Source organism: Tyto alba, unplaced genomic scaffold (assembly GCF_018691265.1).
Source record: "Tyto alba isolate M040663 unplaced genomic scaffold, T.alba_DEE_v4.0 Super-Scaffold_2, whole genome shotgun sequence".
Classification (NCBI taxonomy): Eukaryota; Metazoa; Chordata; class Aves; order Strigiformes; family Tytonidae; genus Tyto; species Tyto alba.
This window is the reverse complement of record NW_024881282.1, coordinates 35065295-35084640: the sequence shown is the minus strand read 5'-3', so window position 1 is coordinate 35084640 and position 19346 is coordinate 35065295. Positions and strand designations below refer to the sequence as shown.

At 61.9% G+C, this 19346-nt stretch overlaps 1 protein-coding gene across 2 annotated transcripts; it reads left to right on the top strand.

Annotated features, from left to right (window-relative positions):
* The first annotated feature begins 7153 nt into the window (after positions 1-7153).
* On the top strand, positions 7154-18632 carry SHISA8 (shisa family member 8). 2 transcript variants are annotated; one of them, XM_032996725.2, is made up of 4 exons: positions 7154-8007; positions 15969-16093; positions 16204-16344; positions 17787-18632. In XM_032996725.2, the coding sequence occupies exons 1-4, from the start codon at positions 7457-7459 to the stop codon at positions 18098-18100; spliced, it is 1131 nt and encodes a 376-aa protein (XP_032852616.2). In that variant the 5' UTR covers positions 7154-7456; the 3' UTR covers positions 18101-18632. The 2 variants fall into 2 exon arrangements, with proteins under 2 accessions (XP_032852616.2, XP_042648159.1); XM_042792225.1 differs by lacking the exon at positions 16204-16344.
* The last annotated feature ends 714 nt before the right edge of the window (positions 18633-19346 follow it).

Here is a 19346-nt window from a genome sequence, read left to right as displayed (position 1 = left end):
GGGCTCGGCAGCAGAGACTTTACACCCCTGGCTATTGCAGGTGATGAACACTTACATGGGTACAAGGGAAGCCCAGACAAGCTCAGGAAGGAAAAACCCTTTGAGATGTACCAACCCAAGAAACAACCCCTGGGTCAGGAGTCCTCCAGCCCCAGGCTCATGAAACACTTGCCCTCCTACTATCTCCTCAGCATCTCCCTTTGGTGTCTGTCAGAGATGCTTCCCAGGGCTGGACAACCCCCTTGGTCTGACCCTGCCTGCTCTCACCCTTCCTTCTGAGGGTCTCAAAGCCATGACGGCTTTGGCTGGTGTCCCTGGGTGACAAACACAGGACTTGTTTCACCCAGAGCCCTGCTGCTTGTGGCATCTGTCCTGTCCTCTGGTTGGGATTTGGGAGTCAGGAAAATGCCGTATCTGGTGGATGCACCAAGGTGACTCCTGATTGCCGCAGCAAGGCTCCTGCCGGCACGGCGCAGGGACGGTTCCTACGGGGGGGAAAGCAGCATCCTTGAGTTTTGGTCTCTCGAAAGACAGAAGCTGATTGCACAGCAAAATGTCATCGGGTTAATGACAGGAGACCTGAAGCAAATCCCCGACGCTAATAGGATTGGGCCATCTTCAGCAAGTCTCACTTGCAAAGGCGGATCATGCCAAAATGAAGCTGGCTTGAGAGCCCATAGGATCCCAGTGGGCGAGGGAGCTCTGCCTGCAGCCAGCCCTCTGATAGCAAAGGCTTCTCCCTCCTCTCTAATCCAAGGAAAAGAGACATCAAAGAGAGAGTGCATCCGCCCTGGGACTGCTCTTGGGAAGCCAAGGGCAAACAGAGCCCGTGGTCTGCCGACAGGGAGGAGAAGAGCTCAGCACATGCCCAGGGAAGGGTGGTGGGAGGAAGGTGATGGTCCCGAAGGCAGCACGCCGCTCCGTGCGGAGGCCGTGAGAGGTGGCAGCACGTCCACACCTTCGTGTTTCCTTTAGCTTGTTGCTCACCCTCATCCTCTGCCATGTGAAAAGCAAACCTGATCTGCTGGGCGCCGCTTTCCCTTCTCTGCTATGAGTTAAGGATCTTTCCTGCCCAGTTCTGCTCATGAGCCTTCCCCAACGCCTGCCCAAAGTCCCTCTTTCTCAGGACACACCCCCGATTGCTTTTTCACTCCTCTGCACCTCAAGCAAGGGTAAGAGCAGGAAGTTTGGGGCCAGCCTTTGCTAGAAAAGGATTATCCTAAGAGGAGAGAGGTGCTGAGCCCCTCCACGTCCCTGCTGGAGGAGCCTGTTCCCTATCCCGGGGCAGAACAGGCAGAAGAGGAGGTAGATGTGCTCCTGCTGTCCATGTCCCACTAGCCAGCCTCTATTTCCGTGTTGAAATGTTGCCTTTGCAGAAGAAAAGCTGATTTCATTCGCTTGCTGGGAGGTTTGCAGGCACGGGGCAGCCCTGCCCAGCACGCAGGCTGTGGCGGTGCATCGGCTGCTCTGGCGGCTCTGGCCACCTCGCTCCCCAGGGGTCCCCTGGCCACGGCACGTCCCCCCAGCCTCTCCCTGAGATGGCTGCCAGCCCCGGGGCCGCGCCGCCCGTGCCTGCACCCCTCCGCTCGGCACTGGCACACACCCACACCCGCTCCGCCAGGCGCTTATTCGTATGTACGTACCCACACACGTGCAGCCTCCCACCATGCATTTACACGCATGCGCATGCACGTACGTGCACGCCCCCCCCCCCACATGTGCACTCTTACCGCCCGCTCAGACACACACCCACACCCCCCCCCGCACCCCACATTTACATGGCTTCCACAGCCCCTATTCCTCGTGCCCACCCTGGCCCGTCGACGCTGACGCCCTGCAACAACCACGTGCACCGTTACACCCACCTGGCCCAAACCCGTGCTGGGCAGGGGCGACGAGCCCCCACACGTCCCCTGGTTACTGAGGATGAGGAGGGGCGTCTGATTTGCGCGGAGGCGTCCCGCCGTGCCACCCCGCAGGCTCCGAGCCTCTGTGGCACTTGAGCATTACCTGGCAGCCGGCCGGCGCCTGTGCCAGAGCCCGCGCTTGGCACGGCCGCCCTTCCCAGGGAGAGGCTCTGCCCGCTGCTGCCGGTCTGCCGCCGGGACGGCACGCCGCACGCTGCTCCTGGCCATATGGCCTCCTCCCGCCGACCCTGCCCCAGCCGCCAGAACAGGGGCCCCAAATCCCACCGCCCAGCAAACGCCAACGGCTTGCCCTGCTGCCATCGCCTCGGGTCTTAAAGCGCGGTGGGAAAGCGTTGGGTCCCTTTTGCTGCCACAGCCTGGTTTTTGTTGCTCCACAGTTGGCAAAAGCAGCCAAGGGCTGGCCCCGCTGCAGCGGACCCACACACCAGTCTCCCGTGGCTCCGGGGGTGCCCTGCATAGGGATGGCTGCTCTCACCCCTTCTCCATTTGGGTGTGTTTTGCCCTAAATGATTGCAGGTTGAATCAGCACCTTGCACGAGGGGCGGTCAGGGGGGAGAGCAGCCAGGGGAGGAGGGAGTGGGGCAGGGGAGCGCAGCCAGGGATGCTGCGGTGCTGCCGGATAAGCTGGGCTGTGCACCACCACTTCCAGGTGTGCTTATATGGCCTTGTAATGCTCGAAAAAGGTGGTGGAAACTTGCTTTAAACAGGAAAGCAGAGGATGCTTGGGTTCCCCCCCAGCATAGTGGCAGAGACTGGCCCCACAAGCCCAGCATGGGCGGGTGGTTTGGGCTGGGCTGTTCCTGCTCCACTCACAGGCGTCAGTGAGAGAATAGTTTTGGATCCAGTGTCCTGCCAGCCACGCAGAAGCTCAGAAGAGTGTAAGGGGGGGGGGCTGTGAAGACCCTGCAACCATCCACAACATGATCTCCAGACTGTGCCAGCAAAGCCGCTGGGGCCAGCAAGCTGCTGGCTACCGAGTGCCTGCACAGGGGGAGCATTTACCAGTGCGGCCCCCGCCACCACCACCATCTCTGGGATTAATCCTAAATGCAAAGCCCATAACCAGCCAGTCCCACGGGGCTCCTGGGGGTCACAGCCAATGCTCGGGGGCCTCTGCGGCTGTACCTGGGGGCATGGCTGCCCTCTAACAGCAGCAGCTGGGGGAGCTTGGGCTCCCAGCCCGGATCTTGCTTGCCCATACCGCAGTGTAAGTGAAAAAAATGCCTTTGCTTTGAGCTGATTTTCTTTTGATTCCTCTGGATGTCATTTGGGTTTGAATCCAGCCACCTCTGGGAAGCTGGGAGCTTGCAAATCTCGACTTTTGAATGTTTGCAATTATGATCATAATGGTAAAGGCACATATGCTTCTGTGTTCTCTATGAGCCGTTGTGAGGCACAGTTGCTCTTTTACAGCCATTTTACAGCCAGAGCATCAAGCACAGGCGAGGGAATAAAACCCTTGTGAATACTGCGCTGGAAATAGGGTGGCTGTGGGCCACGCTGGGGTCTGCCACCGTGTCCCTGTGCCTGCCCCCAGTACATTTAACTTTCCCCTGCTTTAGCTTTCCATCACTGACACCAGAAGCCCAAGATCTTTGGGTTCCCTCATCTGTTGAGCCCATGAGAACACATGGAAGGGAGCAGCATTTTACTGCATGTTAAGCCCAGCACCTGACCCCAGGGACCCCTTATCCCAGTCCTAGACAGCAGGTCCATGAAAACTCAGGGCTTCCCAGTGGGATGCTGATGGCCAAAGAAATTTCCCCCATAGTGAAAACAAATGCAAGGACAGCCTATTCCCCGGCTCTGCCCTTGGATGGAACAGCACCAGATTCGGTAGCCAAAGTTTGAGAAGGGAGCAGGTTTCTCCAGGGTGTCTCTGGAGATGGCAGGAGGTGCAGGGGCGCTCTCTTGCCCCAGCACAGCCCTTCAGCATGGGGCATCCACCCCACAGCAGAATCCTTTCCTCCATTCACCCCTTAGCCCGGGGGACAGCTTAGTCTTCCATGGTAAAAATCACTTTTTGGGGCAAATCTCTCTGATTCCCTGACTCTAGGAGGGCTTCCTAGGTGGCTCTGTGGCTCTGACCACCCACCACTGGCCTTCCCCAGAAGCTGATTGTACCCCAAAGCCTCCTGCACTCCGGGAGACTCCCATGGCTCTGCTTCACATTGGTGATGGTGATGGCTCCCTCCTCCTCCCTTTCCTTCTCCTCCTCCTCGGGCAGGAGCCTCACAGCTCTGCTTGGCTTGCACCCTCACTACCAGCAGGGATCTGGGTCTGTCCAGCTCTCTGGCCGCAACAGAGAGGATCTTCTCCAGATCACCACACCCTGCCAGAACCAATCTGTTTATAATGTCAGCGCTCAGCGTATCCCTCCCTGCTTGGTGTTGAACCGCCCATATCCTATTTCTGCAGGTGCAGAGACACCCTTATGTAGCCTGGGTGGCGTTGACACTGCAGGGGATATTTCCGTGACATCCTCCAAGGCTCGTGGCCAAAGTCTCCTGGAGCTCCCCTCCCAAATCCACATCCCCCGAAGTGCCCATGGGTGTTGCGAGCACGTCCTTTGCTTTTTATCCGGAGGTCCCCGCCGATCTGAATTTTCCTAAGGGTCCTGCCACTGATTCCCAGGAATGTGAGAGGTGTGGGTGCTCTCCCTCCCGCAGCCCCCTCCCTTTTAGGATGCAGCTAGTGGCCGGGTCGCTTATTTGACAAAGACGAGCTGATGGCTCGGGGGGCTGCGGGCTGCAGCCCCTGGTGCCAGCACTGCATGGAGCCAGCCCCTGGGGGTCTTGCCCTGCGCACTTGGTCCTCCACGCCATGCCCTTGGGTTTGTTTTCCTTCTGGGTTGATGCACTCAGCTAACATCTGCAAGCAGCTCTCCCTCCTTCCCTCCCTCTTGCTCCCAGAGACCCTTTAAATCGACTGCTTCACACTCAGTGAACACCCTCTCCCCCTTAAAACCGTTCCCTTTCTCCCAGGTCACACCAGGCAACCATTTTCCAGCAAACTCCCCGATTTTGGCCAGTTTTTCCGCTCTGTCTGCTAGCAGCCTGCTAACGCCTCCGGGCCCCCGGGGCAGTTCTGCTCACACGCATGTCGGGAGCGATCGCCCAGTGCCTGGGAAATGATTGCTGGCATTACCTGGGCAGCCAGCAAACTTTGCTTGCGCAGCTCCTCTCAAGGCCAATGCTGCTGTTGGCTATTAGCGCTAACGACCCCATGTCTGCAACTTCCAGTCGATGGGGCCTTTCATCAGAGCCCCTCTGAGATTCGGGGAAAGCGTGGCTTTTGGAAACGCACAGTTTTCTTCCGCCTCACTGGCTTTTCATCTCTTTCGGGAAGCTCTGGAGGCTACAAGCTACCTTACCTAATGGATCTCTATTAGGTTGCGGCACTGGGGGCCAATCGGACATGTCCCGGGTTCCAGCTGCTCTCCTTATCCATGTTTTCAACATCTTTGGCTTTTGCCAGCCCCCAGGTGGGAAGCAGCCGGTGGCCTGCAGGGCCCAGGCTTGGTGACCAGGGAGAGGAGATTTTATCCCCCCTAAATCCCTCCCGCAGCAAAACACGGCAACATTTCACCCTGGATGGGGGTGCAGTTGTTTGTGCCAAGCTCTGGCCCGAAACGTCGCATCGCTGTGGTGCGCAGGGAGGACGATGACGGTGCATTTCATCCCGCTGTGCGGCACATGGCACGGCACTCTCCCACCCGAGCAGCTCGCGATGGCCAGCTCTGGCCCTGAGTGCCCGCCGGAGGCTGCCCAAGCCCCGAGCCAGGGTGGATGTCTCTGCAGGAGCTCCATGTCGGTGTGAGACCCTCAGCCTACCACCCATGGTGGGGCAGGTAAGGGATGGGTCCTGGGTGCAGGCTTGTCCATGAGCCTTCAGCATTGGCATGAAGGAGGCACCTGTCGGAGGGAGCTGAGCCTTCCTGACCTGTCCAATCCCACCTCCATCGTTGCAATGTCTTTTTGTATCGCCACTTGCCTGGGGGCTGGGGTCTCCCGTGTCGGCACCGTGCAGCCCAGAAGCAGCCCCATCCCCTGGGATAAGGTGCCAACAGGGCAAGGCAGGACGAAGCAGTATCAAGCCTCTCTCTCTTGGAGCACGGAGGGAATGATTTGCCCAAGGAGACAGTGGTGGTTCTGGATTTGCTGCCCTTCCCTGGGGCAGGGTGCAGGACTGGCCAGGGAGGATGAGGCTGCAGCCACAGCCCCCACGTCGCTGCTCCTCGCAGTGCTGGGCAAGGGGCTCGATGATGCCTCAGTTTCCCCGACCCTCCTCATGCCACATCAGTCCCAGAGCAGAGAAAGCAAATCCTGCCCATCTGGGGAGAGGATTCATACCGTCTTTCTGGGCAACACCAGCCAGACAGCAGAGCAGTGGGCGTGCATCGCCCAAAGAGGTCCCGACTTGGAACCCCAGACAAGGGGTTGGTCAGTGGCTTGTTAAAAATCACTGTGGCTCTGGGAGAGGATGCGTTTCTGGGGGGTGCCCCGGTAGCCCCCCACTTCACCCATCCTGCAGCCCCCCTGTGCACAGCTCCCCTTGGGGGATGCTCTGATGCTCACACAGGCCCGGGGCTGCTGCTCTCCCTGCTTTCCCGTGTGGCTCCCAGCTGTGGGGCAGCGGGACGGCACCCCACCTCCCCGGGGGGGGCTGTGTCACCCCCCCCCCCCAGCACACACCCATCCTGCACCCCAAAGTGCCAGCCTGCCGCCCTGCAGCTCCCGCTCGGGAGGGAGGGTGGGGGGGTCTCGCTGCGGGGGTGGAGAGGGGGTTGCTTAGGGGGCAGGCGGGCAGCGTGGGGTGGGTGCCACGCGTGCCCGGCCGCCCGCGGCGGCAGCCCGACGGGGAGGGCGGGCGTCCTGCCGCCCGGTGGCGGCGGGGAGCCTGGCAGAGGACTCGGTGAAGGACCTTCTCCGGTTTCCTCGGGAGGCTGGCAGGCGGCGGGGGAGCTGAGCCCCCCGCTCCTCGCTGGCCGCGCCGGCTCCCTCCCCCCCCACCCTCCCCCCGCCCTCCTCCTCCTCCTCCTCCTCCTCCTCCTCCTTCTCCTCCTCCTCCCGCTCCTCCCGCCCCGGTGCGAAGGGCTTTCGCTGCTTTCCCCTTTGCTTTCCTCCCCTCTCCACCCCGCGGAGCGCGGTGCCGGGGGGCGCGGGCAGAGCCGCGGGGATGGGGCGGCCGCCGGCCCCCCGCCCGCCCGCCCGCTCCCGCCGCCCGCCGCCGCGTCCCCTCCCCGGCCGGCGGGAGGCAGCGGCTCTGCCCCGCCGCCCGCCGCGCCTCCCGCTCTGAATTTCCCCCCCGTCGGCCGATCTGGGGAGAGGCGGGGAGGGGGGGTACGTCCCCTCGCACTTTGTTTTCCCCCTACTTCTTTTTTTTTTTTTTTTTTTTGTTTCCCTCCCCTTTTTTTGTCTTACCCCCATCACCCCACCCCCAGCCCGTTTTCTCCTCCGCCGGGGGCTACTCGCCGGCCATGCGGCCGGTCCCGGGCGAGCGGCTCTAACTCGCCCCCCCTCGCCCGGATGGCCCCCCGGAGCCGCGGGCGGATGGAGCCGAGCTACGTCGTGGGTATCTGCTGCCTGGTGCTGCTGGAGCCGGGCCGGGTGTGGAGCGGCGAGCCCAGCACCGGGGGGCCCGGCGAGAACGGGAACGGCAGCCAGGCACCGGCAGCGGCGGCGACGGCGGCCCCCGCGCCCACCGGGGCGGCACCCCCGGGGGGGGACCGCTGCCGCGGTTACTACGACGTGATGGGGCAGTGGGACCCGCCGTTTAACTGCAACGCCGGCATCTACCAGTACTGCTGCGGGACCTGCGGGTACCGCTTCTGCTGCCAGTTCAAACCCGGGCGGCTGGACCAGAGCGGCTGCTCCAACTACGACACCCCCAATTGGGTCAACACGGGCCAGCCGCCCGCCCGGGTGGACGAGACCCCCGAGGATCCCACTCGCGACAAGACCAACATGATCGTCTACATCATCTGCGGCGTGGTGGCCATCATGGTGCTGGTGGGCATCTTCACCAAGCTGGGCCTGGAGAAGGCACAGGGACCCCAGACGGAGATGACCGTCTCCAGGTAAAGGGGTCCAGTCCCCCCACCCTCCCCGCTCGATCCCCCCCGTGAGTGGGAGCCCACGTTCCCAGCCCCTCACATAGGGTGAGACCTGGCTTCACCCTGGGGCTGCCAAGAGGGTAAGAGGGTCCCCAAAAACCCCTCGTCCTGGCATGCTGAGACACCAAGGGGGAGTGGGTTTGCTGCGGCCCCCCAACCTGTCCCGGCAGGGAAGGCTGCCAGCCAGGACAGCCTCCACGAGACAGGGTGACTGTACACCCATCCCCTCTCAAAATGACCTGTTCCATCCCTTGAGGAGGCCTGTCCTTGGCTCAGGAGAGCCATCCCCACCGGCCAGTGGGATGGGTGAAATGTGAGCTATAGGACGTGGCTTTCCGTGCCGCCCCCCCCCACACCCCCAGACGAAAACCGTGGTTCCCAATGTGCGGGGGGAGGCAAGCCTGGGTCTGACTGTGCGTGAGGTGACTGGGGACCGCAGTCCCCTTGGGCTCAAGCCGTGCCAGCAGTGCCGGGAGGAGGGAGAGGAGACAGCAAAGACATCTCCGCCGTGGTTGCTGCGCCTCCTCGGGGTGCGTGTGTGTGTGTGTGTGTGTGTGTGTGTGTGTGTGTGCATGGGTGTGCGTGGCCCCCTGCCTCTGTGCACCAGGGTGGGATATTGCCCTTTTTTTCTGGGGGGGGGGAGTTGCAGGGAACCAGGCTGCACACCCCCCCTGGGGCTCAGCCTCCAGCAGAAAGTTGGGCAACCTCCCCCCCGGCCCCCCTCCAGCCTGTGGCTTTTCAGCCAACTCCCAGGGCTGGGTGCGGAGCTGGCGGGGGTGAAGCTCGGGGCGTCGGGCACACTTCGGTGTTGGGGACCCCCTGCACCTTCCCCCAGCTCCCACCTGGCTCCCGTGGCCGTTGGTGAATCTTCCCCTCTCCCTCCTGCACCAGTCCGGGCTTCAGAAACACGTTTCTTGCCCCATTTTGACACCCACCCCCCGGCCCTTTGCCACACGGCCTCCACCCCGCTCCCAGCACTGAGGTGCTATGAGAGGTCCGGCCTCAGCCCCTGCGGGCAGCGGCGACAGGGGGACGGCAGGAGGGGCAGGTGACCCCCCTGGCCTGGGGTGGGGAGGGGCAGGGCGTGGCAGGGCGTGGCAGGGCACGTAGTCAAGGCCAGGCAAGGGAGGGCCAGGCTGGTGGTCCCAGCCATGGCTCCACTGCCTCATTTTCCCCTCAGTGTCACGTTGTACAGCTCCCCCGCTTAGGTAGGATTTTTCCCTCCCTCCTTTTTTTATTTTATTTTTTTTAATTTTTTTTTTTTTTTTTAACCGATCACATTCAATGAGTTTAACACTTCGGAGCGGCTGCCGGCAGCTCCAGCCTTCCCAGCGCAGCTCTGCCCCTGCGGCTCTGACTCAGAGCTGTCCCTCCTCAGCCTCCCCTCCCCGATGCACATGCCATGCACATGCGTGTGCACACACACGCGTGCGCGCACACACACACACACACACATGCACAAAGGAGCGGAGCTGGGGCAGGTTCACCGAGGTGGTTGTGCCGTGGTCGTGCCATGGGGCGCCCCAAATTGAAGGGGGAGGGATGGAGAAGGGGACCCAGAGAGGGCTGCAGGAGCAGAGAAAGGGGGCTGAGCTGAATCCAGCACCTCGCTGAGCAGCGGCTGGGTGCAGGTTATACTTCACGTCTTCCCAGTGAGGACATCGAGCCTGGCGATAAACACATTTTTATGCTCTTTTGCCCAGAGATTTTAGCTTTAAAAAAAAAAAAAAGCAAGGCTGGAGGAAATTATTATTTCACTGGGACCATCAGGGAGCCACCCTGATTGCACGCCCCAGAACAGACACCCTCTCTCCTTCCCCTGGGGTGCCCAACTCCCCCCACCCACCCAGGGTTTGGGCAGCCACTGGGTGCTGCACCCCAATTCCAGACCCGCTGCACCACAGACGCAACCCCACTCCTTGCACCCACTCAGGGGAGCAGAGGCTGACCCCCCTGCTTGGAGGAGGGTCATATCTGGGCGTGGGTGGGGGGCGCAGGACCCTCCTGAGCCACGCAAGGCAGTTGGGGGGGGGGAACCCATGCTACGGCCCCCCCCTTGGCAGGGAGCCTGGCTGGGTGCTGCTGCGAGCCCGCGCCTCCCCCCCGCATCGTCTGAGGAAGCGCTGGCACCTTGACAGGATCAATACAGCCTCCGCCAGCCTCCCTGCCTCCCGACTCCCCTTCCACTCGCCCGCCGCCACGTCTTTTTTTGGTCTCCCCCCCCCCCCCCCCCCCCCCACCTCCAGGGAAGGAGATACTGTGTGTGGGGAGGGGTCGGCCCCCAGGACACCTGGACCTGGGTCCTCATCCCCTGCCAGCAGGTCTTGCCTTCTCCCATCACCAGCCGCTGTTGGCACTGCTGCCACTCACTGGGGGCTGTTTTCTGCGGGTAGCCTCAATTCTGTGCCGCCAGAGCCATGAGTTTCCCCACATCCTCCCTCCTGTCCGCTCATGCAAGCCCAAACTTTCCCGATGAGTTCAGGGAGATCGGTGCCTTTTCTCCCCAAAGCCACAGATCTTTTGGGCACTGGCATACAGACCAGGAGAAGGCGAGTTTTCCTTGCCTGCCTTTGTGGGACAAAATCAGAAGGGCACCTCCATCACTGCAGAGTCAGGAGTGGTCTTGCCATCTCCCGTGCCCCGTGTCCTTCTGTGTCAGCCACGAGCGGCTCCGGGTCCAGGGTGACAGTGGCTGGCAAGCCACAGCGGGGCAGGAGCAGTACGTCGGGTACAGAGCCCTGGGCACCAGGCAAGGCACCAAGCCGGAACAGCCTCCTGGGTGCTGAGCTCATGGAGACAGCGCCAGGGGCTGGGTGCGTGGCACAGGCATCCAAAAAGGGACACTGTCACCTCCATCCCGCTGTGCGTCTGGTTGGCCCAGGCGATACGTTCCGTCTCGGCACCTCCGAGGGAGCGGGGTTATTTCTAGTCGCCTCGCCCCCCCATACCCACGCGCGGCCCAAGGCTTGGGCAGTGCCACCTCGCCTCCCTCCCGGCGCCTCAGGTAAGAGCTTCTCATTTGCTCCTCGGACACCGCATCGTGGCCTCGGGCCAGCTCCCTGTTGCACGGCCGGCTTGGTTTCCATTCCCATCCCTCCCTTCTGCCGGGGTTTTTCCGCTTCTGGGGAGCGCTGCCTGCTGCCCTGGGACAGCTCCCACCACCGCTGCTTGCAGGCTTCCAATTTGGGGAGGAGGAGAGGAGGGGGGGGAAGGTCAACCACTTCTGCATCTCCAGATGTTGTTCGTCCAGGTCCTAGTCCTGTTCTGAGCCCGGGAATAGCGACCGGGTGCAGAAACCCCACTAGCTCCTCCCAGATGGAGACATCTGAGCCCTTGTCTAGCTCATCCTGAGACCCCCACGCCTTGACCACCTCCAACACGGCTTCTCCGTCCAGCTTTGGCTGCTGGTCCACCCAGGGGAGCGGGTGCCCGAGCGGCTGCAGCTACCTGATGTGTGGCCCCCTCCCCATCCGCTTTCCTCCCGCAGGGCCTTCTGGCGGCTCCCGCAAACCCCTCTCCTTCCTGCTCGGCTCACGCTTGGCACCCGTCCCCGGCACTCGCTCAGCCTGGCCAAACCCCGCGTTGAGTCAGGAACACCTGCCCGTGTTTTTCTCCAGGCCCCGGATCTCCGGGGACGTCGGGTCCTCGGGGGCCGCCGGGATCTGGCTGTGCCCATCGCATGAAAGCAGGCACGCACCCTGGACCTCTCCCCAAAACCTCCCGGGGGGAGATTGCAGGTTGTGGCCGGAGTGAATGTCCCTATGGGAAGAGTTGAGTGAGGAGCAGCCTCCTGGGGGGCAGTGGGGGCTGCTGCTGAGGGGCAAAACAGCTGGTGGGAGCAGATGCCCTGGCAGCCGCAGTAGCTGAGACACCGATGCTGGCTTTTCACTCTCTGGGTCTCCTTGTGCTATTTGGGGGTCCCAAAACCCAGCACCTGACTGCGCTGGGGTGTTTCTCTGGCAATCGCGCTCCAGTCTGCAGCCATGCCTGTGGTCAATGCTCACGGGAGCAGGTGGTAGTGAAGACCTAGAAAATGTGTTTGCAGGCAGCATGGAGAGTCATCACATGTTGCCCCGACTCTTGGGGGATGAGAGAGGGGACTCAGCTCCGGCAGGGAGAGAGACCCGGACCCCTGTCCCCAAGTTGAACACAATGTCCAGCCAGGGGGGCTCACTCCCACTGTCCAATGCTTTGCCCAAGCTCCATTACCCCCTGCTGCCACTCCAGTTTTGCAAAGGCACCTTGCTACCCACCAAGCCTTCCTGACCATCCCTGCGTGTCCCCCGCTGCGCCGTAAGCCATGGGAAATGCCTCCCCTCCCACCAGGAGGGGAAGGTGACACTCTCACTGGGCACCGGGGTGGCACGGCCGGCCGGGGTGCGAGCCCACCCGCAGCCGTGGTGCGCCGTGTGTCTCCTCCACCACCATGCCTCTGCTCCAAACCTCACCGCCCGCCTTGGCCAGCGCCTGCCACCTTCTGCTTTCCCTCCAAGGGTTCACCCCAGCTCGGGGCAATGTTACTTCACCTGTCGCTTCATCAGCTCTCCTCTGCTCTGGAGGCTGCGCGTTCCTGCTCCTCCCATCGCTCCCTTGCCCAGGACTTGCAGCCACTCTCCTGTCAGGCTTGCCGGGTGTGGGGCTTGGGCCTTCCGAAAGCATGCCCGTCCCTGGACCGGGGTGCTCTGCCAGGAACTGGGTCCCGCTCCCACATGGGCACCTCCATTTCATGCGCTGGTGGCTCCCCCAGGGATGGCTCGGGAGCCCCGAGTGCTGCGTGCCAGCCCCTGCCATGGAGCTGCCCCGGCCTCCGTCGTCACTGCTCCTGAATCTGCCCCTTCGCTCGGTTTCGGGGCTCGCGCCAAGCTGGTTTGGGGGACCTTGGTTGCACACCCATGCAGGCGAGGCTGTGCTCAGGCGAGCTGGGTGGCGAGTGACCTTCACACATGGCCTGATGCACTCAGCCTCCGTGGCCACGGCGGTGGTTGAAGGCCTCTGCGGTGCCCCTCGTTGGTGTTTCTTTGCAGACAAGCAGCACAGGTTTAAAGCTGTACCTGCCCTGTGTTCCCTACCTCCGTCTGCATCCTGGAGCTGTCTTGGTGCCATAGACCACCAGGTGACCTGGGGAGATGTGGCCTGACTTTCCCCAAGCACCCCAGCCATGGGAACAGTCTGGGGTCCATAAAACCCCCCCAAAAACACAGATGGTGAGACAGCAACCTCTCAGCACTGTGACAGCCTCCAGGTCCACCTCCCCTGCACTGTCTGGGGACGGGGGGGGGGGGGGGGGGGGGGTACAGCCCCTGGGGGCCCATGGCTCATAGTGCAAGGTAGGGGGAGTGAGTTCAGGTGTTGCTGGTGCTGAGGTCTCATGCATGCTTCTCACCTTAGCAAAATAGCTTGTTAAGAGCTGCTCGTGCCATTAATGTTAATTGGTGTCATCCACACACCTTGGCCGGTCTGCTGGGAGGGCAGGCTTATGAGAAAGAGCACTGATGGATTTATCTGGAGAGGCAGCCACAGCTAAAGGATTGCTCAAGCTTCATAAATAGACCTGAGGAAAAAAAAAAAAAAAAATCAAAAAAAAATAGGTCAAATCGCATTGAACTTCCTGGTGAAACAAGCCTGTTTGAGAGCTGGGCCTCAGGGACAGGCAAGAGCAGGCAGTGACCAGTGTGGAGGGGGCCGGTGAGCCGTGCACCCCAGGGAAGGTGGCAGCTGATGGGGACAGCAGCTCCCTGGCTCGACAGCCCATGCCCATGGCCTTGGGAGACCTGCCCTGCCTGGACACAGCCCGCTGCCCACCCAGGCTTGTGCCCAGAGCTTCTCTGGGTGCAGCACCCGTGGCCAAAGGAGCCTGGCTGGGCCCAGAGCTGGGGTCTGTCGGCTGCAGGAGGGCTCCTGGGGAGGTGCAGGCGTTTGAATAGCTGCAGGATGGAGGTGCCACAGCCTCCTCAGGCAGCCTGGTCCAGCATTTGACCACCCTCGTGGGAAAAAAGGTTGTTTCTTCTGTTTAAACAGAATTTCCTGTGTTTCGGTTTGCACCCGCCACCTCTTGTCAACCTGGAGCTGTCCTTGTTGCACCCTCCCTTCAGATATTCACATACATTGATAAGATCCCCCCGAGTCTTCTCTTTTCCAGGCTGAATAGTCCCAGCTCTCCCATCCCCTCCTTACAAGAGAGATGCTCCAGTCCCTTCATCGTCTTTGTGGCCCTTTGCTGGATCCTCTCCAGTATGCCCACGTCTCTGCTGTACTGGGGAGCCCAGAGCTGGAGCCAGCACCCCAGGTGTGGCCTCACCAGTGCTGAGCAGAGAGGAAGGATCACCTCCCTCAGACCTGCTGGCAACCCTTTCCCTAATGCAGCCTAAAAGACCATTTGTCACCCTTTCCCCAAGGGCACATTGCAGGCCTGTGGTTAACTTAGTGTCCACCAGGACCCCTAGGCCCTTTTCGGACAAGCTGCCTTCGAGTTGGTCAGCCCACAGTATATACTGGTGCCAGGGGTTGTTCCTCTCGCGTTTCAATTTGTTCAGCTCCGTGAGGGTCTGTTGGCCCATTTGGTGATTAAGTGATCCCTTGGGGTTTGTTACGCAAAGCTCCCCAAGAATGATGTGAATTGAACCAAAAGGGCAAGCGACACTCCTTTGTAACTTTGTTCTTGCCAGTCACCCTGTGATGTTGACTGGATTCCAACTGGGAGGGAGAATGTTCTGGGAACAGCCCTCGGGGCTGCCTGAGCATCTGCACCCCCAGGCGTAACGCGTCGCTTTCCCCGTTGTTCCTCACTGCCTTCCCTGGCAGCTCCCCACACTGGGTTCGCTGGGCTTTTGAGCGCTCCAGAGCCATGAGCTCATACATCCAGTGAGACAGGATTATATCCCACTTCCTCCCCAATTTGCATTTATCCATGTTGAGTTTAATCTGCTGTTTTATCGTCCAGCCACTTGCTAACCGCGAGCTCCTGCTGCAGCTCCCAGCGTACATCTATGAGCCAGCCAGAACCTTCATGGTGTGAGGCGAGCTGAACAGTGAGCCAGGGGTTAGGGCGCCAAAAAAAAGTCCCGAGCGGACATCCCTGAGCCCTTGCAGTCACACCGGGCCAGTCTCTGCAGGAGGAATGGCAGGTCTCCTCCTCACAAAGTCCCGTGCCAGCAGAAGCGTCCCGTCCTGTCCCAGGACTTGCTGCCAAAGGCTGCAATGCCGAGTGGGCATGTCCCGCTCCGACATCTCTGGCGTGCCCTGCACCAGCACCACTGCTGTGCCCCGCTCCTGCACTGCCAGTGTGCCGGGGTGGGACTGCAGCATCTCCCTCCATTAACGTTAAGCAAAATAGGGCTTTATCTTACGTAATGGTGTTTAATGTTTAATGCTGTTACTTATAAGGAGGGTGTTAGGAAGGGACAGTGCATGTGCCGGAGGCTGCCGCTAGTTCATCTTCCTCTCCAAAGAGGCGCAAGTGGCCTCTCTAATCCCTTCCTTGGGGTCTTTTTTGGAAGGGTTTGAAGGTCTCTGCTTTGAAGGGACTGGAGTGGAGGTGTTGCTTCCTCTGCCCTCCCTCTGCCTGGCTCTTGCTCTAGGGGAGTATCCCCATGGTGTCGCTCCAGCTGCCATCAGTTTGGGTTCCTCTGCCTCAGTTCATTGTACCCTTGCTGCCCTCGCCTGCCGATGCTCCCAGCTCCAGGAGGGGTCAGCCCCAGCCAGACCCCAGTTCACTGCTGGGGAGGGGGTGTGGGGTGTGTGCTCTCCAGCCCTTGTGCAAAAGCTTAGTCGGGAGCCCGAGTGCACTCCTTGCTCCCGGCTGCCACCTCCTAGCCCCAGGCTGCCCTGCTCAGCCTCCAGAGATGGGGGGGGTTCGGGGCTGGGGTGCATAGACAGGAACAGGGGGACTGGGGTATTGCCCTAACAGCCCTTCACCCCCTCCCCAGGACGCTGACAGACCTGCTGAAGCAGCCAGGCCACGGCCCCTCTGAGCATGTGGATGGCCTCGTGGGGGGCGTGCAGGTCCCGCTGGGCGAAGGGCTGGCCCGGGGGCCCCCCAGGACCGGCACAGGTAAGACGCTGGTGCGGTGGGGGAAAATTAAGCTCCCTTGGGTGAGTGAAGGCAGCGGGAAGGTGCTGCCCGCAGCTGAGCCCCCTGCCCACCTGCCTCTGCTCCCCCAGACAAGCCGCCCTTGAACAACGCGGTGGCCATTGCCCCCCCGCTGGGGCGGCCCCACGGCCACGGCAAGCGCCTGCCGCTGGCCACCAGCCTGGCCTTGCCGCCCCCCGCCTACGCTGCCTACGCCACCCTCAAGGCTGGAGGTGAGTGCCGCTGCCGCGTGGGCCGGGATGGCGGCTGAGGGGGAGGAATGTGCCCCGTGGGCCCCACAGATGGGTGGGGAGGGACAGGGGGCTCGCAGAGAGGCACAGGCAGGACAAGCAACCCAGTCCCCCCAGGGCGGCTGCTCCTCGGGGCAGGGGCTCTGCAGCTCCCCCACTGCCCTCCCCAGCCAATCAGCGCCCAGGGTCCCCTATGGATCCACTGCACTCCCCAGCCAATCAGCTCTCAGGAATCCCCATGGATCCACTGCACTCCCCAGCCAATCAGCTCTCAGGAATCCCCATGGATCCACTGCACTCCCCAGCCAATCAGCGCCCACGGTCCCCCATGGATCCACTGCACTCCCCAGCCAATCAGCGCCCAGGATCCCCCATGGATCCACTGCCCTCCCCAGCCAATCAGCGCCCAGGGTCCCCCATGGATCCACTGCACTCCCATGCCAATCAGCACCCAGGGTCCCCCATGGATCCATTGCACTCCCCAGCCAATCAGTGCCCGGGATCCCCCATGGATCCGCTGCCAATCAGCTTTCATGATTCCCCATGGATCCACTGCACTCCCCAGCCAATCAGCGCCCAGGATCCCCCATGGATCCGCTGCACTCCCCAGCCAATCAGCACCCAGGGTCCCCCATGGATCCATTGCACTCCCCAGCCAATCAGTGCCCGGGATCCCCCATGGATCCGCTGCCAATCAGCTTTCATGATTCCCCATGGATCCACTGCACTCCCCAGCCAATCAGCGCCCAGGATCCCCCATGGATCCGCTGCACTCCCCAGCCAATCAGCACCCAGGGTCCCCCATGGATCCATTGCACTCCCCAGCCAATCAGTGCCCGGGATCCCCCATGGATCCGCTGCCAATCAGCTTTCATGATTCCCCATGGATCCACTGCACTCCCCAGCCAATCAGCGCCCACGGTCCCCCATGGATCCACTGCACTCCCATGCCAATCAGCTTTCATGATTCCCCATGGATCCACTGCACTCCCCAGCCAATCAGCACCCAGGGTCCCCCATGGATCCATTGCACTCCCCAGCCAATCAGTGCCCGGGATCCCCCATGGATCCGCTGCCAATCAGCTTTCATGATTCCCCATGGATCCGCTGCACTCCCCAGTCAATCAGTGCTCAGGATCCCCCATGGATCCGCTGCACTCCCCAGCCAATCAGCGCCCAGGGTCCCCCATGGATCCGCTGCACTCCCCAGCCAATCAGCGCTCAGGATTCCCCATGGATCCACTGCATTGCCCAGGCAAACAGTACCCAGGATCTCCCAAAACCCTATAGCACGCCCCATCTGAGATCCAACCCCCCCCCCATTCAATCAGCACCCAGGATCTCTCCCACCCCCCCAAGCCCCCCCACCCCCAGCAGAGGGATTGTCCCTGGGGGGGGGTGACACCGCACCCCTGTCCCCACAGAGAACACCCCTGAGGACTTCTACCGGCGGTTTGGGGGGCCGGAGGCAGCCCCCGCTGGCACCCTGCCCTTCCCGCCCGCCGAGACCCCGGCGCTGCCCGAGGGCTGCCCCCCACCCGGGGCCAAGGCCAAGGGCCCCAAGCTGCTGGGGGGCCCGGCCTTCCCGGGGGGCTGGGAGGGGGGACCCCCCCGTGGCCCCCGCCGCCCCGCCCTGCGCCCCGAGGGGCCGCCCGAGGCCTTTGGCCCCGCCACCCCGCTGTACGGCCAGCCCCCCCGGCACCTCGCCACCAACAGCAAGACCGAGGTCACCGTCTGACGGCCGCTGCCATCGGGGACGGGGGGTCCGGGGCTGCCCCCCCCCCTTCGCCTGAGCGTCGCTGACAGCCTCCCCCCCCGGGGTGGCCCGCCAGAGGAGAGCATCGTCGGTCCTACCTAAACCAGGAGGGCTGGCCACGGCGGGGGACGCGCCGCCCTTCCTCTCCCAGGGACGGGGGCTGCCAGCTGCGCTTCCACCAGCGAGGAGGCACCAGGGGCCAGGCTGCCCCTCTCATCCGGGCAACAAGTTTCAGCCGTTCTCAGCCTGCCCCAGGAAGAGGCCGAGCCGGGGGCACATTGGCAGACCAGGGTGCAGCTCAGGGGATGGGGACCGATGCTGGACAACCGCAGCCCCCAGGGCTGGGGGGGACACATCCTGCTGGGGCCAGGCACCCCCGCCTAGCCCCCGTGACCGGGTGGGGGGGGAAGAGCAATGGACTCAAAGCACCATCCTGGTGCTGCCGGCACAGCCCAAACAGCCTCTTTCCCTCCCCAGCCTACCTTCCCCCCCCCGCCCCAGCCTCCACCTTGTCAATAAATAATACATTAAACTGTATTGCCTTGGTATGGATTAGCTGGGGGACCCTGTGCTGCTCCCAAAACCCCAGCTCATTCCCCACAGCCAGCAGGGTGCAAAAACCCCCTGCCACAGGAACGCGCCCACCCCCACAAAACGGGGGATGTCGTGGGAACACGGCTTCCCGGGTCAACTGCAAAACGCTTCAAGCAGCTATACGAAAACCAAGCAGATCTCTTCTGTCTGAAGTTTAATGGTTCTGACAGAGTTTTACCAGGGGGGAAGCAGAGAAATGAAGAGATAGAGCGAAAAGGACATTGTTCCAAACAAGGTCAGGTAAAAGCTTTCCCCCCCTCCCCTCTAGATGCTCCTAAAATTGCAGGCTTCTGGCCCAGCTCTGCCTGGCTTGGCTCTGCTCAAGCCCTCAGCCTCTCGGGTTGCTTCCAAAGGAGCACAGAGGCACCACACTTGCTCCACCGAGGGACCATCTTCTGTCGCGAGCTGTACAGCTCCATTTTCCAGGTTATCTAGACAAAGGACTGACAGCTTCCCACGGCGCTTCTGGGGTTGGATGTCGCTGAAGGACATTTCAGGCTCAGCTGTGCCTAAGAGCAGCTGCTGGGTGGGATGAAGAGGGCCAAGAGAAAGAGGGCAGGCAGGAGGTGGTGGTAACGTTTGCCTTTATTAAGTAACAGATGCTCAGGAGCCCTGGAACAGGGTTTTCAGACAG